The sequence below is a fragment of the Siphateles boraxobius genome, unplaced genomic scaffold (assembly GCF_051911475.1).
Source record: "Siphateles boraxobius isolate OS27281-9 unplaced genomic scaffold, OSU_SipBor_1 6, whole genome shotgun sequence".
Taxonomy (NCBI): domain Eukaryota; kingdom Metazoa; phylum Chordata; class Actinopteri; order Cypriniformes; family Leuciscidae; genus Siphateles; species Siphateles boraxobius.
Genome location: NW_027509186.1, coordinates 13,743,536 through 13,761,980, shown reverse-complemented (window position 1 = coordinate 13,761,980; position 18,445 = coordinate 13,743,536). Strand labels below are relative to the sequence as shown.

Here is an 18,445-nt window from a genome sequence, read left to right as displayed (position 1 = left end):
TATACTTTATTATTTACATCATTGTTAATGTTCAGTACAGTGTTTGATCTCTCAATCCAAATTTCCATTTCATGACTTTGGTGAAAGTAAAAAAAAAAAAAAAAAAAAAAAAAAAAAAAATTTGTTTTGTATTAGGCACTTAATGGGGGTGTTAATGAACATGAAACAAGACAAAGTAAATAATTTTTCATTTTTGGGTGAATATCTCAACATTCATGTATTTTGATAAAAAATACTTTATGGACAAGGAGAAAACCCGTCCATGTACGGCTTTAATAATTTATAAATTGAAAACGGCCCCTCTGACTCATAACTCATAGACAGATAACGCAATGACAATATCCAGGTGCCAAATAAATAAAGGCTCAAACATGATGGTTTTGTGGTGCCAGTGGATTCAGGGTGAAACATTCTCATAATAAATCACTGGAGATTCCTCTTATTTCCAGATGAAGACGATGTCTTAAACATCTGTCATTGTGTGTTCAGAAGTACTGAAGGATGCAAGTGTGTATCATTAGGTCCATAGCAGCAAAAATGGTTTCCTATTGGGACGGAGTGACATAACAGATCATAACTAACTGAGGTTGTCTTTTAGGATAAAAAAAAAAGTCATACATTGGAGGTTGTGTTATGAAATAAAATGCACTTTTTATAAACAGAGAATTCCTATGTAATCATACACCCTTGCATAAAAACACAACCACTGCTACTCCACCCGGTCACTGCCTTCCCCGTTAATCTGGACCACCACGTGCTCTTTCTCCAGCGTGTGTGTGGTGTGTGTGTTGGGGAGTGTGAGCGGACAGGGCTGCGTGTCAAAATAGCGCATGCTTTCGGTTTTGTTCCGGCCTCTTCCGTGCAGAGACGTCACCCTGGTGAAGCAACTGCCGTACTGGATCTCGTCGGGCAGGTAGGACGTCCTCTTGTGGTATCCAGAACCCGTGCTCTCCTGAGAGGCGGTGAGGAACACCACTAACTCAAAGTGTGATTGGTTGGTTGGGGCGTTGTTTAGGGGGCTGGAGGGAGTTAGGGGGTGAAAAAAGGTCAAGGGTGACAGAAAAAGAGGGCAAGGTCGTGACCCCAGGTTATCAACGCTGAATTCCATTGCGGTTTGGTGGAGTTCGTGATCGTCACGTTCTTCGTAGAGAACGGCGCTCACGTACACGTCCACCAGCGGCCTTGGAAGCAGGTTACACACGCGGAACATCAAACAGCGCCGACCTCTGACCTCACACACCACGGCCTGAGGGCTGAACAGGATACCGCCACAGTGCTTCTGAGTGCGGGAGAACTTCGCCACAAATGCACCTGATGGAGCAAAGAAAGAATTTGAATTTAAGGAAATGTAAAGGAACAGAAATTAAAAAAGCTACATAAATAATTGATTAAATTAATAATAATAATAATAACACAAATTCACCTGTGAAGTGACAGAAAAAAAGTTTTGAATTGAAAGCTAAAAAAAGTAAAATAAAACTGCAAAAATAATTTATTAAATAAAGTTAATTAATAATAATATTTATAACATTTTGGAAAAGGTAAATTCGTCAAGACAAAGTTTGAATGTTGCTTGAATGAAGTCTTGACTGATAGTTTATAGGTGTTTAAAAAGTCCTTACAGATAGAGCTGTTAGAAATGTCACCTATAGAAATTTGTATCTGTCTTATATACTTATTTCTAATACATTTATGGTTGAGGATGAGAACAACACTCAATTTTTTTCCCCAATGCAATTATCTGTTGGATTTCTCTGAATTGTGATTCCAATTCTATTTCCTGTAAGGCAGTTCATTTCAAATTTACACTCATAATTCTTAAATTCTGAATGTTGCTCAGTCCTGGTCATATTTTGACAAGGGGGCAAAGGCATCTTTATCCATTGACGGTCAATAAATTTTTTTGAAAGAAAGACAATGCTTAATTTAACTATAGTATATGTTTGAAGAAAGTGTATATACTGTAGACTTCCCTGCCTGTCTGCTGTCTTTGATGACAAATCACAGGATAGTTGAGTCACATGAATCACATGGCATTTGCAGCTCAGCTGATTGGCTTGCTAACAAAACCTGTATTCAGAGCTGAGTGCAATTGTGGCAAGATGGCAGAATGTTTTCTTCACCCCTGGGCCACCAGTCAAGGAACTGCCATCAAGAGGAACGTTTTAGGAAGTGTGCCTCCGTGTCCCAGGTTTTTGTAACCTGAGGACATTCAACCTGTGAGGTTATTGCTTGGGAGAGGATCATGCACGTTCAGTGCTTGAGAGTTCTAAATGTGCCCATTGTGAGAAATTCACAATGAGAATGTTCTGTCCATGTTTGTTCCTATTCTCGATGGATGTGGGACAAGCAAAGGCAAACCAGAGGCTTCGGTCGTGGAGATCACATGTCGAGTTGGCTGAGGAGTTCGAGAAATGGTTGGCTCTTTCTCACGCCTCGATCGTGGGCTCGAGCAATCATTCGGATCAGGATGTGCTTCCTCTCATGTCATCCGATCCAGCAGATAGCATGTTGTTGGTACCATCCAGCCAAGAGGAAGCGGATATGTTTTAAGAAGACAAGGAAAGTGTGTACTGAGTCTTTTCAATCTGCCAGCCCCGCTCGCGAGGAATGGCTGGATGTCAGGACCCGGGCAATCAATCAATCAGTCGAAGTCATGGAAGAAGCAATATTCAGTCTGGATTTAGGGCTGCTCGATTATGAAAAAAATCATAATCACGATTATTTTGGTCAGTATTGTAATCACGATCATGTAACACGATTATTTCACATGACTTTGGGAAATGTGTTGCATTTATTAAAAAGACACCTTTCAACAATTCTTAAAAAATCGAAATTTGAACATTTATTGTACTTTAACTATTAAAATAAATAATATAACAGATAATACTTCAATGAGTATTTTAATAATTCGCGCAGGTCCACCAATTATAATGCGGGAAATTCCTAAATGAATAGCCTAAATGAATCCACACAGATTATAAAATCAAATCAAAAATTTTAAAACTTTCTCCACGAGAGTGTTCAGCGGTGCCGCGTCTTCTCTCTCTCCGTCTCTCAAAATGGGTTGGACAAGGCAAGCGTTGAAACTACATTCTCGCGTTTAGGGGTCGGGACATGACGGAATTGTCACTTGCACAATCGGGCCAGCATTGCATCATAACTAAAGTTGATAATTTTCACTTCTTTTTAAGTCGTATCAGTTTAAACATTCAAGCTGAGAGAGTTTATGGCTTGGGGAGGGGCGGATGTGCGCGTGTCATTCAGAACTCAAGACAAAATAAGAGTGTTCTTGCACAACAGAACATGGCAAAATAATCGTTTTTACTCGATTGTACTATTTTGGTGATCGTTGGGAGCCAAAATCGAAATGGAAATCCAATTAATTGCACAGCCCTATCCGGATTTATATACTTTTGCGAGCTATCTCTCCATTGCGGTGTTGCAGGCCTACCAGGCAGATCTGCTAAAAGATCTGGATCAAGGCCAACGACTGTCCCCTGAAGCAGTTGCTGCCGCACCATGGATCTAGCTCTCTGGGCCACTAAACAAACAGCCGCTGCTATTGGTCGAGTCATCTGTGGCTGAACTTGGCAGACATCAGGGAGAAAGGAAATAATTTTCTCCTCGATGCCCCAGTCTCGCCCACTGACCTTTTTGACATATCCATTGAGATAGTTTTTGGAAAGTTAAGAGGGGCGAGGGTGCATTCGGCAGCATTCAGGAAATACATCCCACACCTGAGGACTGGAGGCATGGCCTGAGGGAGAGTGCACAGGAGGAGAGACGTGAGTAAAAAAAGACTAGATCTCAGGGAAGTGATTAATGAGAAGCACTTTGGTAAAGACACGAATGCAGATGATAACATCTTTCCTCCTTCTTCTATCTAGAAGTTAGCTGGTAGCCTGATATAACGAAATGGGAAATGATCTCCTGACTCAGGTAGACTCTGCCTTTGTTCATGGCCACTCCTCAAGCCCCGTTTGGCCCGCTTTGGACCAAGGTATTAGGCGGGTCAAAAAACCCTGGGCGTTGGCCCAGAGGAAGCCTGGACGAGGCTTGATCGAGCCCCGATAGTGACAGTGGAAACACGAGTGGTCCTGGCACGCACTACCCACTTTTTGCCCGACAGTGGAAACATGGCTATTGAGAGGTAAGCACTCTCTTTCCTTCTCCAGATAAATTGGGTGTTTTAGGGTGTACTCACACTAGGCACGGTTGCCATGAACCGGGCCCGAGTACGATTGTCCCCCCTCCCCACTCCCTCTCTGGCCTGCACTCACATAGGGTTTCAGCATTCGTGCCGGAGCACGCTTACGTCATTATGGTGCGACGGTTTCGGGATAAACAAGAAGAGCGGCGCTCTCTGAACACAATGGAGTCCATCGCTATGTTTTCTTTGTGGATAATTTTGTGTCGTTTGGTCCACGGTGGTCCACAGCCCTCTCACAGCCTGTTGTTAAACAGATGTGTCGCCTTAGTGGCGCGAAAATGTTCACGTAATCGTGCTGCTCGTATGAGGAGGTTTGCAAGGTACCAGCTGAAGTGCAGCAAGGACTTTGCAGCTTTGATTACGGACTACGGTTCCCGTACATCACGCGTCTTGTTCCGTGCTCCAGCACGGTTAGCGCTCACACTGCATGCGAACTGCGCCCGAGTCCAACTGATCCGTGCTCTGGCCCACCTCTTCCAAGCGGGCCAGGGCCGGCTAATCGAGCCGCGCCCGGGCACGGTTCGGAGCACTCACACTAGTCAAACGAACCGCGCTTTGGTAGTCAAACGCACTCGGGTACGGTTCAAACTGGCTAGTGTGAGTACACCCTAAGTAAGGAAATATTACAGGTGTTGGAACCTGGGTACAGAGAAGCTGAATACAATCCGGGCGGTTGTGGCTCTTGTCTAATACTAATCTTATTAACGGCTTACCACTTCATGAATTACAGCTCCCCCTGGTGGCCGCTTACACATTCTGATAGGGTAGAGAAGATGAAGCATGTTGATACAGTATATATACTCTGTTCATCGTCCCCTCTCACGATAAAGGCTCAGTACTCCCCTATGGTGGCACAATTAAGGTTTTCCCCTTGGGTTGAGTATACTGAACAAATTATTTCTTTCTAAACAAAGTTGGGTTCGCTCCCCTTTTTGATTTTTCTCTTCAGGTTAATACAAAAGGAAACTATGATCATGGCCATTTGTATTCCTGCTATTTAGTTTGCTCCCCCTCCCCAACTACTGCAATGGGTTTCTAAGTAGGGGTTTGCTTCCCTGAAAAGTGGGTTATTAAATGCCTGACTGACCTGTTTATCTCTCATGTGAGTTGACAACACTAATGAGTAGAGGAAGTTCATCTAGGGGCCGTCCTTCCTTGTTATCTGTCACTCACTGTGGTCCAGCGCTTTAAGAAAGAATAAGAGCTGTATCTAGCAGGCGTTGTATCTCTAGCTAGCCTTTTTGAGCTAATGAGTTAAGAAAGTTTGCCTAAGGAGCCTCCTCGTTACCTGTCTCTTACTATAGTGTTTAACAAACAAAAAACAATAATGTAAAAAGAAGCAAGAAAATATTTTACATAGAGCAGAGTCTGATTAGCATCCCCAGATTTCAAGGGTCTTAAAGTAAGGCTAAGCTCCACTGTGGCTCTCGGAGTTGAGCCTCTCTCTACCCAAGGCTCCCCTTTGGAGAAGAGTCACTATCAGAGAAGGTAAAAAAAAAAAAATCCAGTCAGTGTGACTCCCTTAGGTAAGCTGCCCTTTCAGCCCTAGTGAGGTGTCCCACCCCATCTACTCTGGGTATTTAAATAGGGTCCCTTGCCCTCCTTTATCTCAGTTATAAAGGTTAGGGAGTAGAGGTTTTGCCTGAGGGATAAGTTTATTACAAGAATCTGTTGCAATAACGTATTTTGGCATTCTTGTGCCACAGCCTACTATATGAAAATTAAGTTGCATTTTCCTCAGAAGTAGAGGTACTGGTTGATAGTGGAATATTGGGGAAAAAAGAAAACGAAAAAAAAAAACACTCCCTGTGGCAGGGCATTTCCTAACAGCTGTCTCAGATGAGAAAAAGGGGGGGGGGGGGGATTCACATTATGAAATCAATTATTGGCACCCCTAGAATTTTTTACGAGTAAAATATCTCTGAAGTATATTCCCATTAATATTTACCTTTTTTTTTTTAGCACACCAGGGTGACTATGAACATGAAATCATCCATCACAATGAGTAAAACCTAAGAATATAGTTCTGATGAACATCAAAAGATTGTTGAGCATCACAAAATAGAACGTGGCTGTAAGAAAATAGCTAAATAATGGAAAATCCCCATTTTGACCATCAGGGCAATAATTAAGAAATTCCAATCAACTAAAGATGTTTCGATTCCGCCAGGAAGAGGATGTGTGTCTATATTGCCTTAATGCACGGTGAGAAGGTAAGATTGAGTGGCCAAAGACTCTCCAAGGATCACAGGTGAAGAATTGCAGAGATTAGTTGAGTCTTGCCTAAAAAAAGCCTAAAATAAATATATCAAACAATCCCTACATCACCACATGTTGTTTGGGATCAGATTCTATGGTCAGATGAAACAAAGAAGGGCTTTTTGGCAGAAAACCCATCAGATGTGTTTGGTGCAAACGGATAAAAAGTACCCCATGCCTATGGTTAAATATACCGCTGGATCTAATATGGTGTGGGCCTATTTTTTTGCTGGAGGTCCTGGACATCTTGTTTCAGATACATGGTATTATGGATTCTAGCAAATACCAACAGATAAAAAACCTGACTGCCTCTACTAGAAATCTTATAATGGGCCGTGGTTGGATCTTCCATCAGGACAACAGTCCAAAACAAACATCAAAATGAATACAAAAATGGGTAACTGAGCACAAAATGAAGCTTCTGCCATGACCGTCCCAGTTCCCTGACATGAACCCTATAGAAAATGAGTTTTGTGAACTGAAGAGAAGAAGCACCAACTATACTTGTGAATCTGAAGGATCTGGAGAGATTCTGTATGTAGGAATGGTCTCTAATCTCTTGTCAATTGTTCTCCAAACTCATCAGGCATTATAGAAGAAAACTCATAGCTTATCTTGGCAAAAGGAGGTTGCAAAAAGTATTTAATAACAGGGAGTCAAAAATTATGGCCAGCGTGTTTTGGAAAAAAAGCAAATAAATCAATCAAAGTAAATAAATCATATTTACCAGGGGTGCCGTTCATTTTGACCACCACTGTATGCTATGCCAACTGAAATATTTTCACCTAGTGAGGAAGGCATCCCTGCGACATGGCAGAGTGGGTATTTGTTCCCTATAGCGTCCATCCAAGACGCAGTGTCCCGTTTCCTTTCTCAAACCACAGTTACAGTCATAATCATCTGAGATGTTCAGCAGAGGTAATAACTAATCAACCAGTTGTCAAAGCATCGACAAAAATTAAGAATGATAATGTAAACATGTTGCTTGTTGCATCTGTTAATTCACTTGCTTGTGATTATGGATGGTTTTAACGTTTCCAATGTGGCGGATATGTTGATGTACTTTTGCTAATGAACTGCAATCTAGGTATTTCATATCTATAATATGACCCTAAAAAGCTGGACTTAGAACACAAGTACCATTTATATTTTAGTTCAATACCAGGACATCTACAGGTCATTCTACATTTCCTCTGAGGGCTTTAGTACCAGGATCATCTGCTCAATACAAAGCCAGAATTGTGATGCATTTACATTAATTACTCCACTGTTCAGAGGCAAAGTACTCATGATGATTTTTTTTATATATATAAATATATTCATCAATGACTCTTTTATTTGCATTTATCTTTTTCCTTAAAGCATGTGAACTCATGTGATTCTCACGACTTACTGTACATTCACCTAAAGTCTTTAGGTAAGTCTTTGGGAGTTTCTGAAGTTTGGTAAATATGCACACACACACACACACACACACACACACACACACACACACACACACACACACACACACACACACACACACACACACACACACACACACACACACACACACACACACACACACACACACACACACACACACACACACATTTACCAATCTTTCTGTGTAATGGTAAATCAGCCAGCAAAAGTCCTTTTTTAAGTTTGTAATATGTGCTTTTTAAAATCACCATCTTACATATCTTACCTTAAAGTCTATTTTTTATGCGTTCTTAATTTTTATATTATTACATTATCCCAAATGCTTTTCGATTGAGTTTAACTTGTACTGAACCTCGAACATCCTTTTAACCTAACCTAAACTTGACTCATTTGAAATCTTCATTTCCAAAGGAAAGGTATATCTCCTAAATAGACTTGGTGCATATTTCTACAGTAAAGTAGAAGACTGTGGTGTGTACCGGTGATGAAGGCCTCCAGCATGAGTCCCAGCAGCATCTGCAGGGCGAGCAGCGCTATGGCGGTTGGACAGTCAGCGTTGGGGTACATGGTGCCATACCCGATGGTCAGCTGCGTCTCGAGGGCAAAAGAGAAGGCGGCGGAGAAGCCCGTCACGTGTTTGACGCACAGCACGTGTCCGGGCGGTGGGGAGTCGTGGTTGGGCACATCCAGATCCCCGTTGATACGGGCGAGCAGGTACCACAACACTGCGAATAGCAGCCAGTGAAGCAGGAAGGAGCTGCAGAACGCCAGCACCACCCATCGCCACCGCAGCGCCAGCCACGTCCCCCACATGTCCCGCAGGGCCCCGGACCACGTCTCCCTGTAGCCTGGGGCACTGCCTTGCATCAGGCTCCGCCCGTCCTTGTTGACCAGGCGCTGGCAATGAGGTTTGGCCATCAGGGGGCAGGAGACGGCCTTTTGGTCAATGGTGGTGCTTGTCATGGTGACGGAGAGTTGGCAAGCGGCTGGCAACTGCAAAGATGAGCAAAGAGCACCCGATATCAGCTGCACATTTCTACACATTTACATATGAAAATCTGATGTTCTTCAGGGAATAGTTCAACCTCCAAAAAATTCTAATTCTGTCTGTGAAAATTAATTCTAAACTTGTATACTTACCTGTTATTTAGTTCTGTGAAACAAAAAGGAGACATTTTAAAGCATTTACAGTAAACCAGGTCGGCTGTTGGGCTCCAAATGTTTTTGCGAGGAACAGACTTCATTTTAAGGTGTTTTTCCACTGATAATCATTTTTTTTCTATTAAAGCTCTAAAATTGTATTTGCAGATTAAAAATTGTGCCAGATTTGATGCAATTAACAAAAAAGTTGGTTCTCAACTAAATGTATGAATGTATGAAATGGAGATTATTGGTGAATATCTACCTAAATTTCTACCTAGATGGAAAAACTTAAACTTGAAAAATGTAATGAAAATTAGAAATGTTGCCCCGGGCAACTAAGTCTAACTAAAACAAGTTGAAGTTGAAGTACTAAAATTATTTAAACTGAAATAAAAATGAATTAAATCTTATAAAATAATTATAAATGTAATATAATTTTATATTATGTATCTTATTATATATATATATATATATATATATATATATATATATATATATATATATATAAATGAACAAAAGCACATTTACCTAAAATTTAAAACTGTTTTAAACTAAGTAAATGTTTTAAAATTAAAATAAGAACTGAACATATAAAAATAAAAGCAAAATATTAATAATAACTATAAATAAATCATATTTAACACTATTCTGTTCGTTTAAAGCTAATGAATTTTAGCTTATTATTTTAGCTAATAAATGTATACATAGTGCATAAGTTGTAAAAGGTCAACACCATAGCTACTTTTATGGTGTATTTATTAGGGGTTCAAGCACGTAGTGCTGAAAAGTGAAATTTCGAGTAAATTGCAGTTTTTTGAAAAACCTACTTTTCCTAACTACTCCTAGGTTTTTGGCCTGATCGGAACCAAACCATTGCAGAAATATTCTCTGGAGTCTGACAGTCAATAATCATCAAACAAATTCAAAATTTCAATTATCGGTTGCTAAGGGGAACCAAAATGTTTGATGGCACCAGAGCCACTTTTACTTAAACGGTTATAACCTGTGAACGGAAAGAGATATTTTCGCGAAACTTAGGACACATGTTCATAAGACAAAAAACAAAACAAAACAAAACAAAACAAAAAAACACAGGCAATTTGAAAACATGGGTAAATAGCTAAACAATAATGCCCAAATGTCAAAATTATGATAGGGAAAAAAATCCAATCAATGTCACTCATGGATCATTTTTATGCTCTCATAAATATAGGTGTCTAAACTTCAAAACGAAATGAGATATTTACAACAAATTTGACACATATATATTGGCACTCTTTGAGGACTACTAAGGACTACTAATAAAAGCGGTGGAGATCAGGCAAGACAAGGTGCTTAACTGTCAAAAAAAACTTAAAAAAACTATTTTTCCTAAGTAAATTTCCTGTATTGGCTGTAAGTTTATTTGTTTATTTAGATCCCCATTAAATCCCCACTACATAGGCAGAGGCTTCTCTTCTAATTGTTCCCCACAATTAAATACAAATACCACATTTAATCAAAAACAATACAAAGTTAAATCAATGAACCTAACATTCATTCCAAATATCAAAATCAACAATTTATAGTGCTATTAAATATTCCTTAAAAATTGAGTGCACTTGGAAACTTTGGAAGCGTCATTCTGGAGCGTTGTCATCAGAGAGAGAAAAGTGGAGTGTAAATCGAAGGATCCCAGAGTGAAAATCTGGATTGAATAATCTTCTTTAAATTAATATCTCATGCAATCTCGTTTTGGTGATTGATTTTTAGTATATGAAATTAATATAAAAAGACATATGAAAGATATAGATATGTAAATTACAGAAATGATTTATGAGTTTAGTAGACCAGGCTCCTATCTTTAGGGAAGCGGCGTGGAGAGACGCTTCTGAAACACGCCGCGTCGTCGTTGATGTAAACAAAAGCATTGACTAGATTGGGCACAATCAGCTCCGGTAGCCGCGCATCGCAGCTGTTACGCACCGCAGAGTGTAAAAAAGGTGTTACAGTCAATAGCCTATGAATGGAACATTATTATGCGTCATGGAACATTGCGCTCCCCAACTCGCGATAGGTCGGATTTGCTCCATCTTTTGATAAGTTTTGTTTAGAAAACCTTGAATCCATGTAAGACACAATGTCATTACACAATCCATGTGATTACAATCAATGAATCCATGTTATTAGATACAATGTGAACAAATGTAAAGGCTAAAGGTTTTTTTTTTTTTTAAATGATGGTGACATTTTTTTTGGTGATGACGGTGACGAGCTCAGACCACTGATCTATATAATGATCTTATAACAAACTACAAAGAGAACTATTTCCTTTTTATAAATATAATATCTTATATTAATGACTGTTAAAGCAAGACTATGTAAACAAAAAAACACAGCCACTGTTCATCATGTTCTATAAGATCATCATGTTTGTAGCATGATCCAGGGGATTACCCATACAGAAATGTAATATAATATGTCAATATTAATTAAATTACATATATATCCTAACGTCAGTGCCCATGTATGTCTGCTGCCTATATGAGAATATATGCAAAATTCATATAAAACACATAGACATATATGAAACAATATAGCAAAAATGTCCGTTTTCATGTAAGTGCCATATATTTTCCCGTATATGCACATACATGTTAAATATATGTAGACTAAGATGCATATATGTACTTATTTCAATGCATCAGTATCACATGCATGTATGTTTACATACATTTATTAAATATGTGGGAAACAAATATGTATGTCACATATTTATACTTAATGTTTTCCATATGCGAGATATACTCTACTCTGTAATATAACCAGATATATGGTATCATATATACAGTATAGATTAACTCAAATATTTTCTTCACATGTTTGGACACATAAATGTTCATATATGTTAGAGGGATAGGCTATATTGTGTTCTCAGATAAGTCAAATATATGTATAGATATATGTCATGCTATTTAAAATATAACATATATGGCCATATATTACATTTTTGTATGGATAAAAAGTTCAAAATATATTTCAGGCCTAGTGGAGTTGGTAACTAATAATAGTAATAAATGTGTAAAGTTGCATAAAATGGAAATGCTCAATAAAATAAGAAAAAACTAGCTCAAATGTGTATTTAAAGGTGCAATGTGCAAAATATTTGAGTATCTATTAACAGAAATGCAATATGACATCCATAACTATGTTTTCAGTGGTGTATAAAGAACTTACTTAATAAACCGTAATGTTTTTATTACCTTAGAATGAGACATTTAAATCTACATAACCCCGGGAATCCCCTTCATATTGTGACGTCATGTTTCTACCGTAGCCGAACGCGAACAAACAGCGTTACAGAGCGCGTTTCGTCACTACCTTGAAAGAGAAGCAGCAGAAAGCTAGTAGCTAGCCATAAACACCGTGAGTAGTGACTTTTCCCTTGTCAGTGGTGTAAAATATGTAGTTGGATTGTTTCATGTAACTTAGTTCCCTTTCAGTCGATAACGTCGGACGTAGTCGACGCGACTGAAATGGGATCACGCTAGGGAGCCTATCATCTTCGAGTACTATTGAACGAGCCAATGTAATTGGCGTGCGTGATTCGCATCACACACTCCGCCCCCGCGGCGCGGGTATAAATACGGAAGTGGATGCACGCACTAGTTGCCTTTCGCTTCGGAGCCGATCGTTTGATGTCTCTGAGAGTGCTGTTGTCTACAACGAGCGAGTGTGTCGGTGTTCTTCAGGAAGACTCTCCCAGTGCTGGTGTTCTACAGCGCGAGTGCAGCGGTGATCGCGAGCTTTGAGCTCTCAACTGCTGTTTTAACAGCAACAAATTTCTAAATGTTTGTGTGTGTTGATGGCTGGTTAGAGGGCGGAAAAGTGAGTGCTTCACTGTTTCAGTTCTCTGTTCAGTGTTGCCGCGGTCATTTCCCTGTGTGCTCCGGCACTGGTGACGGTCCTATTTTCTGAAAGAGCAACACGGGTGCGTTTGCGTCTTTTTCAAGATGTCATTCCGCCCGTGCGTTTCTGGGTGCGGTCGTTCCCTGTCTCTCTCTGATGGTCACAACTGTTGTGTCACGTGTTTGGCTTACAGCACGCTGAGACAGCTTTTGTGGACAGCTCATGTTTTCACTGTGGGAACATGACTGTCGCAGTGTTGGGGGCGAGACTCGCCTTCGTTCGCGGAGAGCGAGTCCCCATTACCATGCCCCACCCTCGGGTGCTGTGTGGGATGGGTGACCGGAGGATAGTGTTGGATGTCCCGCCCGGTAACCATTCCCTGTGGGCTCCTCACTCCTCCCTTCCACTGCAACCACTGGAGCCTCCGGTGTTTTCTGCTGGTCCATCTGTAATGGGTGGGCCAGCGGTTTCACTCGGGGCTCCCCTGGAGGACAGGACGCCGATTGCAGCATCAGAGGGTGAGCTGACTTCTGGAGATGATGACTCGGCTGCATTGTCTCCCTCCGGGAGTTCAATGTTGCCCGAGCCGGATCCAGAATTATCAGCTATGCTGAAACGGGCCGCCGAGGCTGCCGGGCTCGAGTGGAACCTCCACCGTGTCCCGTTCAGTCTCGGTTGGAATCTGGAGTTTGGTATCTTGGGGCGGGCCGCGCTGGTTCTCAGCTCGCCGCCCCAGTGCCTTTCTTTCCCGAAATGCATGGAGAGCTTATCAGGTGGTGAACAGCATCTTTCTCTGCCAGAAACTGCCTGAATAGCTTTTCCCCCTCATTACCCTTGATGGAGGAACGGTGAAGGGTTGCGAGGTGTCCCTCCATTGGAGCGGTCTGTCGACACAGGTGCACCTGTGTCCGGCGGCCGCTGCCTTTTGGGGGGATCCTCGTCTCCCCCCTAAGGCCTGTGAGTTTCGTCCGTTCCGACGGGCAGAGCTTACAAAGCCTGTGGGCAAGCCCCTTCCTCTTGCGTGCCATGGCGTTGCTGCAGGCTAGGGCACCCATGGCATGCACGAGGGTAATCCAGACCGGGCGCTCATAGGTGAGCACCGCACTGCATCCGACCTCACCCTCCGGGGTACGGGTGTCGTAGCGTGCGTGATCGGTCTGGCGATGTCCACCTTGGTGGTCCAGTAGCGCCTTCGTTGGCTCAGCCTGGTTGGTATGGCGGATGCGGACAAGGTTCGGTTCCTGGTCTCCCCAATTTCCCAGGTTGGGCTGGTCGGCGACGCGGTGGAGAACTGCATCAAACAGTTCTCTGCCGCTCAAGCGCAGACGGAGGTCATCCGGCACATCCTGCCCCGGTGGCCAGCTGCTGCCTCCACCCGCCGCCGGTGGCAGCTCCTCCGCCTGCTCGTCGCCGTGGGCGTTCTCCGGCCGCCGCTCCTGCTGGCCCTCCGCAGCAGCCTCCACCCAGGCCTCAGCAGGGAGCCGGCCGCAGTAGAGACGCCCAGCCCGCTCCAGGCGCTGCCAAGCCAGGTGGCAAGCGACAGCGAAAGCATTCCGGAGCGGGCCGCCCAGGAATGGATGAGATGCTCTTGGAGTGGCACGATCACTCCCTCCCCCCGGGTGAGGGCCGGGTGGAGCCTTTGTTTGTGTGTGTGTCTGTTCCGCCGCTGGCTCCCTAAAAAAAAAAAAAAAAAAAGCGGAGCAAGCGGTACCCACACTTCAAAGAGAGAGCAATTTCATCTGTTCCTGGGTCCCAAGAGGGCCAGTCTGGCGGGTGTGACCCTGTATAGCCTTACACCCCTCAGCTCCCCCTTGGTCGCCAGCAGGCAGCTTGGTGCGTTCGAGGACCCGGTCATCCGCCTTCTCACGCGCCCCCTGCCGCTTGTGGAGACAGGTAAGTGTTGCACAGCACACTAACACCACTCTCTCTACTTTGCTGCCCCACCTCAGGCTCGGCTACCCCGCTCAAGTCAGTGATAGTCATCACATTAGGTGTTGAGCAGACGTGCTCCTGAAAATTCAGTGATATTCATCACACCGAGTGTTGAGCAGTGCTCCTGACTTGTGCGTGCTTATCTTGTCCTGCTGGCGAAGGATTTGATATAGCCGCTCCTCCAGCCGGTACGAAGGCCAGTTGTAAACTCGTTCTTCGTGCTACTAGGTGGTGGGTCGTGACCATCTTGGCCCAAGATTGGTCTGCAGCTTTGACCTGAAAGACATGTGCTTCAGATCTCTACCTCCCGCACCGCAGGCCATCCTGTGTGTTGCGTCTAAGGGTGGAGTATCAGTACAGTGTCCTTCCCCTCGAGTGCTCCAGAGCCCGTTGGGTCTTCAGGTCAACTGGAAGAGAGTAATCTCGCCCACGGGCTGAGTATCTCTTTTCTAGTTTTGGAGAGGTACTCGGTCCAACATGTCTCTCCAATGAGAATGTGTTCAGCTGGTGTTGAAGTGAGAAAGGGTCCCACTGAAAGAACTTTCAGAGGCTCCTGGGGTATATGGTAGTCGCAGCCTTTGGCTCCCTCCATATGTGACCGCTTCAGCGCTAGCTTCACGATCGAGTCCCGAGGTGACCGTGGCAGAGCAGCTCACCCTGTGTGACTATAGTTCATCCCGGTCTGCTGCCAAACCCTCTTCAACAGAGCGGCCATGTACAAAGGGCGTGTTTTAACGGGGGCCTGGGCGACCCCCGACTACACGGGCATTCGTGCCTCGAGTTGTTAGACATTGCGACCGTTGCGCAAGCTTCCCTTGCATGTCACAAACTCACCCGTCACCTCCTCCTTGGAGTCAGACGCTTCTGAGGGCGCCTTATTCCACTCCTCCTGCTTACTCAATCGTGCCGCCATCGAGCCTCACGACAGTTATAGCCAGGGCAAGTGGAGACTCCATCCCCTGGGTCCGACTGGGTCATGACCATTCCGGGGCCGCTCAGTTGCCCCCCCGGTTTTATTTTTCCGCCAGTGTTTGGGTAAACCGTGCGGACTACCCTTGGACAAACACTGGGACTCAGCGGCCCCAGGGGCCCGCAGAAATGCGTTTAACCCCAGTGAGCCTTCTAAAAGTGACTGCGACTCATGGTCGCCTTGCGCCTGCAAGTCAGTGAAATCATCACTCTTCATGTTGAGCAGATTTGCTCCTGAAACTCAGTGAAGTTCATCGCACTCTGGTGTTGAGCAGCAATGCTCCTGTAGCTCAGTGAGTCCATCACAGGTAGCTCAGTGAATTCATCACACGCAGTGCTGAGCAGAAATGCTCCTGGTGCTCAGTGAAGTTCCTCGCACTCAAGTGTTGAGCAGAAATGCTCCTGAAGCTCAGTGAGTTTATCACACTCAGGTGTTGAGCAGTAATGCTCCTGAAGCTCAGTGAACTTGTCACACTCAAGTGCTGAGCAGAAATGCTCCTGTCGCTCAGTGAGGTTCTTCGTACTCAAGTGTTGAGCAGAAATGCTCCTGAAGCTCGGTGAGTTTATCACACTCAGGTGTTGAGCAGGAATGCTCCTGAAGCTCAGTGAACTTGTCACACCCAAGTGCTGAGCAGAAAATGCTCCTGAAGCCCAGTGATCTTCACATGTTGTGTTGAGCAATGCTCCTGTCTTTTGCGCCCGTCACTTGCACCTACGTGCCATGTCAGGAGAGGAACAGGTCTTCATAGTTGCCCCTCATTGGCCCAACTAGACCTGGTTCCCTTCAACAGCCTTCCTGACTTCCCCTGGATTCGGGGACGGGGCACGATGGCACACGCGTTCTTCCCCCGGAGATTCCGGGCGGTCTTACATCCGAACGCGGAGGTTCAGGTGGCTATCACAAGAACATGTGTTAGTTACCATCACTTCTGCGAGCACCCCCTAGAATTGGGTAGCGTGCTTACGCCTTTAGAAGTGGAACCTAGTCGTTGAGTGCGTCTTCTCCCCTGAGGAGATCCTGAAAGCTTTCGATCACTTCAGTGCTCTCTTTCCTGCAAAATGGGTTGCAGTAGGCTGTTTTCCTAAATCACCCTCAAAATGATGTTGCCTCGGTGTTTAAACGACGCTCATCGTGTTGCAGAAGTATGCAGAAGCACGTTCTGATCGTCAGGTTCCTGAGGAGCAAGGTCTTGTAAATCCTTGTGTCCCTCTTTATCCTCTTGGGCCTTGTCCCTGGTGCGACTGCACTGCAGAGACCGCCCCTGAGCCACTGCAGGTAGTGAGTTAAAAATTCTGTTATATCAGTTCTCCTGCTCGCGTGGTCTCTACTAGAGGGTAGGGACTTGCTCGCTTTCGGTCAACGTATTGTGCCTGGAGTCTGGGCCGGCTAACTCTCACAAGCTGAGATCCCGGCTCGGATTGTGCCCAAGGTTCCTACCTCTCCCGTAATAGGAGCAGGTGGTGAGCCTGCAAGCGCTGCCCTGGAGGAGGCAGATCCAGCCCTGGCTTCTCTGTCCGTTTGCTTGGACGTGTACAGAATGCAAGTCATAGACCTCAGACCAGCTCTTCAAATATCCGTTGGAATTCAGCGGAGAGGGAAGGCTGTTTCCATGCAAAGTTGCACTTAGTGCTTGCCTTCATTTCGGCAAAGATCCGAGATGCAACATGTCCACTTAGGTGTTGAGCTCCTCTATGATGAGTGTAAAGGGCTCCGCCTGGGCGTTGACGATATACTTTGCTAAACAGATTCTAGAGTTGGGGGCTGGACGACACCTGGTTGAACCGCTGCTTCCCGTGGGCTCCCTTCTCATGAAGCCAGTTTCACCGTGAGCCCGGTTCAAGTGTCGGCTTGCTGCGCCATTCCCCTCCTATGGACTGGATACGTGCGCCTTTCTACTCCAGTTGAGTTCCCTTAAAATTGAACCCTGTTGAGTTCCTCCACACCCCTCCGACGTCGGACGTGCGGAACGTCTGGTGTTAGGCCTACCACTCGTAAGCAGTGTGGAACCTGTGTTAGGCTGGGTCCATATGTTGCGGTCCCTTCGGTGACCCCATATGTGTATTCTTCCACGATACGGCTCCCTGCGGTGAGCCCGTGTCTTCCCTCGGCAGAGTCTCTCTGCCGTCACTGTCCGGTGTGTCTCCCCCCGTCTTAGGCTGGAGCCACCCCAGTGACATTCCATATGTTAGACTGCCCGGTTTCCGCCCAGTTCATATGTGTATTCTCCACATTTCCTCCCTCGGGTTGGATGTGGCTTCCGCAGCGTCCCTTCCTTCCAACGTACGGGGAACGCTTTCCCAGTGGTCCTGTAGGAACAGCAGTGACTTCCCTGGCCTAAGCCCTGTCCTTCCCCGCCTTAAGTTTGCGGGGGCATCAGGAGGCTTTGGTTTAGGCACTGGAAGGTGGCAGCGTTAGTGGCGTGTTCAATGGTTGATCCCATTTCAGTCGCGTCGACTACGTCCGACGTTATCGACTGAAAGGGAACGTCCTGGTTGCGTATGCAACCCACCGTTCCCTGAAGGAGGGAACGGAGGACGTAGTCCCCTTGCCACTACCGCTGGACCACCGCTGACCCCGGGATACTCTCGGCTCCTCAGCGAAAAGCAACTAGTGCG

General features: G+C 44.6%; 2 protein-coding genes across 3 annotated transcripts in view; one reads left to right on the top strand and one right to left on the bottom strand.

Moving 5' to 3' along the window:
* Window positions 1-108: 108 nt before the first annotated feature.
* kcnj13 (potassium inwardly rectifying channel subfamily J member 13) overlaps window positions 109-18,445 on the bottom strand; it is a 43,139-nt gene continuing 24,802 nt past the window's right edge. The window contains exons 3-4 of the mRNA XM_077207808.1: window positions 8,377-8,890; window positions 109-1,311 (exon numbers count right to left, since the gene is read on the bottom strand). Coding sequence (XP_077063923.1) covers window positions 710-1,311; window positions 8,377-8,860 — 1,086 coding nt within the window. The 5' untranslated portion in view covers window positions 8,861-8,890 and the 3' untranslated portion in view covers window positions 109-709. The remainder of the gene's footprint in view (window positions 1,312-8,376; window positions 8,891-18,445) is intronic.
* Window positions 10,637-18,445, top strand: part of gal3st2 (galactose-3-O-sulfotransferase 2) — a 67,730-nt gene continuing 59,921 nt past the window's right edge. For both annotated transcript variants that reach the window (XM_077207801.1, XM_077207802.1), the window contains exon 1: window positions 10,637-10,777. The gene's annotated coding sequence lies outside the window, so the exon portion shown is untranslated. The remainder of the gene's footprint in view (window positions 10,778-18,445) is intronic.